General features: G+C 34.3%; 1 protein-coding gene across 1 annotated transcript; it reads right to left on the bottom strand.

Annotated features, from left to right (window-relative positions):
• Nucleotides 1-1878: 1878 nt before the first annotated feature.
• On the bottom strand, nucleotides 1879-6767 carry LOC112524034 (protein lava lamp-like). The gene is made up of 7 exons (XM_025133676.1): nucleotides 6730-6767; nucleotides 5344-5684; nucleotides 5012-5264; nucleotides 4557-4624; nucleotides 3372-3521; nucleotides 2766-2912; nucleotides 1879-2257 (listed from the first exon to the last, which is right to left on the bottom strand). The coding sequence occupies exons 2-7, from the start codon at nucleotides 5680-5682 to the stop codon at nucleotides 1997-1999; spliced, it is 1218 nt and encodes a 405-aa protein (XP_024989444.1). The 5' UTR covers nucleotides 5683-5684; nucleotides 6730-6767; the 3' UTR covers nucleotides 1879-1996.
• Nucleotides 6768-7456: the final 689 nt, after the last annotated feature.

The raw sequence follows: 7456 nt of genomic DNA, 5'->3' as shown, positions 1-7456 counted from the left end.
TAATCAAATGAAAACTAATTAGTTTGTGGTAACTATGAGATCCAACGTAAGCCAATCATTTAAGATTATTAATGTTTTTCTTAAAATAAAATAGATGGGTAAATTAATAATTTAAGTTGATTATTCAATTTATTATAATTAGTTTAATATTCCAATTTACTTTAATTAAATTAATTACTTTATTATATATGTATATACACACATTGTGGCCTTATCCGGTGCACATTGCACACACACATACAACACACATTGTAGACACACACACACACATATATATATATACACAATGTAAGTATCATAGTGGTACTACAGGTTGGTATCACAATGGTATCATAGTGGTCTCGAAGTTTACTTAGTGTATTTTAAATATCATATTGTGTATCTTGGTGTATTTTGGATATCACATGGTGTTCGCCGAAATAAGGTTTACCGAGGCTGGAAGCAAGAGAAAGACAAAGGAGAGATTAAAAAATATTAAATACCTAAAATGTCCTTTAATTAAAAATTCAAGTCAAATTACAAAAACATTAGTTCCTTAATTTATCTATTAATTTGTAGTTGAGATTGAATCTCACAATTATCACAAATTAATCAGTTCTTCTTTAAATGGACCTATATATATATATATATATATATATATTTTAATCTAAATGTCTGAGATATCATATATAAGGTACACAAATAAATGTTCTAAATATACGTTACATAAAATAGGCATTAAATCAAAATACGTTGTTTTTTCATGTAATTCAAGCTTTAAATAAATCACAAAACAGTTGGAAACCTAAATTGTAAATTTGCAGGTATGGAGTTGTTGATGGGTGAAGAATGTTATGCTAATCATTTTAAACCATTTGGATGTGAAATATATGGATGCAACTTTTTATGCCTCAAGGAACATGGATATGATTCCAATGGTCAACCTTCCATTGGAGAATGCTTGAGACTCTTATGGTGCCAATGTTACTTTGAATGCCCCCCACATGGGAAGAAGATGATTCAGAAACTTCATGTGTCTTCACCCCCTTCCTAATTCCAACCCTAATTCATGTACAAATTTGGATCTCAATTAATTTTCATAAGTATTATGGATTTTTTATTCTTCATTGTTGGCATTCAGGTCAGCTTGTATGCATCTCGATTAATTATATGAGACTTTGAAGATGACAGCCTGATAAATCCCAATAACCCAAGGGAGACTCGGACAATTGATTAAGATCATGCAAGGTTTTCTAAAGTTAATGGGCCGTTTATTAAACACTTGGCTTGGTAAAAGTTTTACCGATTCAATTTCCTTACCATATGAATAACAAGTACTGAAAATCTTATCTGATAAAAAAAAATACAAGAATTAAGTATCTTACCCATAAGCATTTACCATCCATTTTGATGGTAATGAATGTTGCTCCATAAGTTAAGTGAGAGTAGTATAAAGGAAAAGGGGAAAAAGTACAATAGGAGTCAAAACTAAGGGTCGGCCCCTTACCGTCAGCCGCGTCACATCGAAGGTAAGCCACGTCATCATGTAAGATTTTTTTCTTTTTGCAAAAAAGTCCCGCACCAAACAATGTGTAATGCTAAATGGAGGATCATTTTTAGAAATATGATATTTTGTAAGTTATTTTTATAATTTAAATTCTTTGGGGGTTTAGTTTAGTAAAGAACCCGGAGATTAGGAGAGCAGAATATTACATTATGCTTAAAATGTAGTAATTAAAAGATTTTAAGACTTTGTACATAAAAAAAGTATTTTATACATCATAACCTGTTTGTAAGACTTTCTTAAGTTTGCTTTTATAAAATAGTATAGATAATATTAAAATCATATAAATTTAAAAAAATTGCAAAAAACTACTAAAATACAGAAACATCCCAAATCATAAATTAATGCCCAATACGGTTGTTAGGGCGAAATAAATACGATACAAAATATTCAACAAAATTAAAGTATGATTGATTGCTAGTGATAAAAGTTCATAAACATACAAACAAGATATCAAAAATCTGGCGGCGGGGTCGGCGGAAACTGGTGAGATTGGATTAACCTTCTCATCGTGTCCATCAGCTCTTCACGCTCTGCATCCTGCTTCTTCCGGATCTCCATCCTCTCTGCATGCTCTGCCTCCTGCTTCTTCAGGATCTCCATCCTCTCTGCCTCCTGCTTCTTCAGGATCTCCATCCTCTCTGCATCCTCCTTCTTCCGGATCTCCATAGATCTACGCAGTTCCTCAACTTGAATCTTTAACTCATTAATTTCCTACAAATACAAAAAAAACATTAGAATCTTTAATAAAAATAATTTTCTGGAACAAAGAAAAAAACAGTTTAAAATATTTCGGGCGGATCATCAGTCGTCGGTGAAATCTGCTAAAAATCCGTCAAAAATATTTTTCTTGTTTTTTCCAGAAAATAAATTACTTTTAATTTATTCGGATTTGTGGCGAATTTTAATTAATTAATTAAATCCGCCAGAAATTTGGTTAATTAAATTAATTATTTAAAAAAAATTAGATCATTTTGTGGTGGATTTTTGGAAATAGTAAATAAATAAATACTCCACCACAAATCCGTCACAAAATTTAATAGATATTAATGCCTATCCGTTTTAAAAAAATTAGTAGCGAATTTGTGACGGAAGTCAACAAAAGACATGTTTTTTATTTTTTTGGCATCCGTCAGAAATCACCAAACAAATTTTCCTTCGGATTTTTTTCCGCCTGTGAAATGTGAATTTTTAGTAGTGGCATGGTTTGCGTCCTTGTTACCCGCCCGTCTCGTGCTTGCAACTTTGCTTCCCACGCTCCCAACTCTGCTTCCCGTGCTAGCAGCCTTGCTTCTCGGACTCTCATCTCTAACCTTTCTTGTTCACGCGCTTGTTCCATTCTTTCAATTTGTTTCTTTAATCTTCGTACCTAAAAATATCACAAAACAACACACAATGATTAAACAATCGTCACAGTTGTAATGAATAAGTGTCCACATTTCTATTTTAGTTTGTCCGAGAATAAGTGTCCACCTTCAAAGGTAAGTGACTCCTTTCCAATTCTACCCTTAGTTACGAGATAAAAAAAATCACGGCTCCCTCTTTATTAACAGTAAAATTGACATTTACTTGATTAAAAAGTGTAACAATAACATATTTCTAGAATTATATGTCATTTTCATTGTAGACACTTGTTTTGAGACGTAGGCGGCCACCATTTTCCAATTCTACATGAAGAAAGTCATTACTCCACTTTACTAAGGGTAAAATTGCCATTTAGTTAATGAAAAAGTGTAACAATTATATATTTATAAAATTGTGTCATTTTCATTGTAGACACTTATTTTGGGACGAATGGAGTAATAGATTATATATGAGAATAACAAACCTCATCAGAATTTCCCGAACCCAGGCAACGAGCATAAGATCTACCGGTACTTGAACTTTCCGCTGAACCCATCGGCACAAGATCAGGATCCCTAGACGGTGGATGAGCATCAACGTCCAACTTCTGAACCATAAGCTCCTGACACGCATCCTACGGACGGTAACAAAACAACGTTTATGACCATCAACCTTTAATATATAAGTATCTAAACTATCGATAAATTGAACATCTTCAAAACATGCTCAGTATCTTTTGAATGTAATGGTAACATAACAAGTGTAAATGGCAGCCTAAGGATTAAAAAACTAAGTCACCAACACTGAAGATTGAACTATGAAAGATTAAAGAACTGATATTGAACTAAAATACTAAGGGGTCATTTACCAAATGCTTACCGGGTCACTTACCTTACCCGGTGAGCATGACAAGGACCGAGAATCTTATAGGGTACCTAGTAAGAGGCACGGCAACAACCAAAGTTCTTCCCCCGTAAATAAGAGAGAAGACTCTTACCTGGTTAGCGCTTACCGGGTAAGAGACGCTTACCAACGATCCAATTTGACGGTCAAGAAATGTTATAGACAAGGCAAGTGAGGATGGTGACTCTTGTTGATAAGCACTTACTTGATAAGCATTTGATGCACAACCCCTAAATGGCAGCCAAAAGATTAAAGAACTAATATTGAAAATCCTACAAAACTTTGACCCATCCCATCGAGTTTTTAGTCCAAGTAATACTGATAATGAAGCAAGACAAATTGTGCATTCTACACTGGTAAACACAAGTCACAAGATTTTGTGCAATTTAGTAACAGTAGCGTGGTAGTGACAAGTTCACTTGAACGCCATTTTCACCCCAAAAAAAAGCAAGTCCCTCATTTATTCCCTCATAATCAAATACTATAAGAAACAGCAAAAAACCCTCACCTCCAATCTGAAGAAGAATTTATGGGTTACCTCCAAAAACACCCAAAGTTCAAGACTGACAACTTAAGTCCAAAGAACTACCATTGAACTAAAATGGCTGGCAGGCTACCTAAAGATTAAAGTCTAAACAACTAAATAACATATCTGGTCATTGGTCAAACTCAAAGTCTCAAACATTGGAGAATCAAGATTCAAGAGATAAAAACGAAGAATTTAAACTTGAAAACTTGAAATCAATGGCATATAGCTTTGAAATACCTGTTGCAGCCGATGTTCGTCGGTAGGGCAGTGACTTTCTTCGATTGGCGCCGTGCAAACCGTGCCTGCTGCACTGCTACTAGTCAAATTAATTGTTACACTAAATAGAAAATAAGCCAAATTTATTTTAATGTATTTTGCCTTTTCCTTTTAGTTTAGGGGGCCACATTATGTATAGAAACTTAAAACTGCCCTTACAGTTCAAAATAGTCAGTGCTCGCATCCCATAATTCTAACCCAATTTTCAAACCTCTCATTCTGAAGAGCAGCCAAAATTTACGATAATCGACCCTTTCACAAAAAAGATAAGTGCTGCAACATACAAGGGGTTTGTTTCCACCCAATATTCTTTAACTTCTCAATGCTAGCAACCATATCATAACCCTTTTGTTTGTCAACAATATGATTCACAATCATAGCAAAATATTATATTAGTGCTTTGCCTGGATGTGTACCTTTTCGTTTTTTTATTTGAGTTTGAAGACGAGAAGAACACTCTCGTGCTGAAGCTAGGGGATCTTGTGTTGAATCACATGATTCTTGTGTATGATTTGCTGGACGATCTTCAATCATTTTGAAAGCAAGAGGAGAAGGGTTAGAAAGAGTAGAAGTTCCAATCTTTGTGGAAATAACTCCATCAAAAAGTTGTAGACAAAGTTCGGGAAAAGGAAGTGGCGCACTCCTCAATCGTTGTATGTATCTATTTGACTGTTTACATAAAAATTATCAGTACACAAGTAAAACAACAAGGAAACCAAATTAAAAATATATAAAGAAAGAATGTGACCTTCATTTCTATCTGCCATTCCTCTTCTGTTAAATTAAATGTGTTGGTCAATGGATCATACACATCTCCTGTTTTGTTCTTTAATTTTGACCATGCTCCGAATTTTCCTTTCAGATAGTCATAATGATTTTTCATTTGTCTTTGTTCAACAATGAAATTATGTGTCATTTTTAGTGTTTCCGCAACATTCTTCCATGAAACTGGCTTAAGACTACCACCTTCTCGTCCATTTAAAGCTACTTCCTGTATACATGCTTCAAGAAACGTTTTCACCACAATTTCTTTTCTCCAATAAATCCTAGGTTTCTTGGGTTGTGAATATTCACAAATGCGGTTCATACCTAGAAAAATGAAGCAACGTATTTTGAACAATCAAAGAACAAATAAAAACAGCCAGATTGCAACCACAGTTCCAAGTGATAACACAAAGAGCACAAAATGATATAGTAAACAACACAATATTTCCCAGGATCAGCAAGATGTTCTAGCCATTGTTAACTGCAAATTTCATTTATAAAGCATAAAAAGAGTTGAACTTAAACAAAAAAGAAAGCGTGACACCATTTACACCATAGTATTTAGCCCACAAAACCTACATAATCTACAATAACACAACAGAGAGAAGCAAATGAAAAACCACCCATCTCCATCCGAAGCCCATAAAATTGAAAGTAAAAGTGCGCAAAACTTTGAGCTGGTGCAATTACCCGAATACGATAAACAACACCCAGCGCAACGCAATTGGAAAAATGTTACATAACCAACATATATTGAAGGCTAAATTACTCCCACATAAAATCCGTAATGATACTGATAAACCCACAAATCACACGTCAAAATTCAGTACGCTTGGGTGTTTTTGTGGATTTATAATTGGAACTTACAATTTCAAATGACATAAGAAGGTAAACACCAACGAGTATTTGGGAAGTGAAAAGGCTCGTGATGTGTTCGTTGGCAGGGCCCGAGTCACCAAGGCGGTGTAGCCTTGATATAAAGCTTTGAGCAGCAGCAGACGACGCCATTGACGGTCGTAATCGAGGAATTTTTGTAGAAGAAAAGTGACAACGAAGATGAACATTGCGAGTACAATTGGTTTTGATGCTCACATTATTAAGGAGGAATAAACAAACTCGGTGGGCCATCATCAGCAATTTGGGGTCATACAGAAGTCATCAGTAAGATGTTAAGCTCAGGAATGGAAATGCACGATTTGGACGACTTCCATGTTGGTGACTAAATCAATTCAACATCAACACAAACCTCAAATACATGGATGAAGGGTGTATAACATAAATCAAAATAAACAAACCCTGTGTGAAATCGCAGATGAAAACCCTAAACAGAAAAAAAAAATGAAATCCGCAGATTAGGGTTTGTTCATACCTATGTGAAATTGAGATGGCGCGAGAAATCGCAGACTGCGAAAGCGTCGAGACTCGAGAGCGAGATGCGACGACGATATTTGAGAAGGGTTGATTTTGGGAACTTTGGTTGCTGGATAATTTTTAATTCACTTTTTATTTACTTAATTTGACTTTAAATTACTTTTATATATTTAATTCATTAATATCTTTTTCCAAATTTTAATCAAAATAGTTTGGTGTTTTATTAGTTTTTTCTTATATTTAATCAGCGTGTTTTTTCTTTTTGACCGTATGGTTTCATTTATGATGCGTTTGGTACGCAGACAGATAGGATAGGACATGACATATGTTCAACGTTTGGTAAGACAAGACAGGACAGGACAAAACTGGTTAAAATCATCAATTTACCCCAGTGACATTTCAAATACATAACTACATATCACACCACAATGAACAATCCTAAGAACACTAAATCAAACATTTGAGTGAATTACGTCTAATTAACCAAAATTACTAGTTAAAATTCACATCTAAGCCTCGAAAATAGAAAAAAAATCGAAACAAAATACATTAACAAATATCCTAAATCGAAAAAAAAACCCTAAACAGCATAATATTCAAATTCAAGCAGTTTCTCACACGAATTTCCTAATTCAAACGAAAGTAGACAAGCGATGCAGTAACAAAATTTGAAGAAATGGGTAAAAACAGACGTATAGAGAGATAAGGAGAGAGTTTTACCTTAA

Source organism: Cynara cardunculus, assembly GCF_001531365.2.
Source record: "Cynara cardunculus var. scolymus isolate 2C chromosome LG 1, CcrdV1, whole genome shotgun sequence".
Classification (NCBI taxonomy): domain Eukaryota; kingdom Viridiplantae; phylum Streptophyta; class Magnoliopsida; order Asterales; family Asteraceae; genus Cynara; species Cynara cardunculus.
The sequence above is the reverse complement of the archived record's forward strand: the minus strand, read 5'-3'. Positions and strand labels throughout refer to the sequence as shown.

What these genes read in the sequence shown, in the direction of transcription:
- LOC112524034 (XM_025133676.1), bottom strand. Translation starts at nt 5,682, where the DNA reads ATGAACCGCATTTGTGAATATTCACAACCCAAGAAACCTAGGATTTAT. An exon ending in AATGGCAGATAGAAATGAAG is followed by an intron (nt 5,265 to 5,343) that starts GTCACATTCTTT and finishes TTATGTAAACAG; the next exon opens with TCAAATAGATACATACAACG. An exon ending in TCAAATAAAAAAACGAAAAG is followed by an intron (nt 4,625 to 5,011) that starts GTACACATCCAG and finishes GTAGCAGTGCAG; the next exon opens with CAGGCACGGTTTGCACGGCG.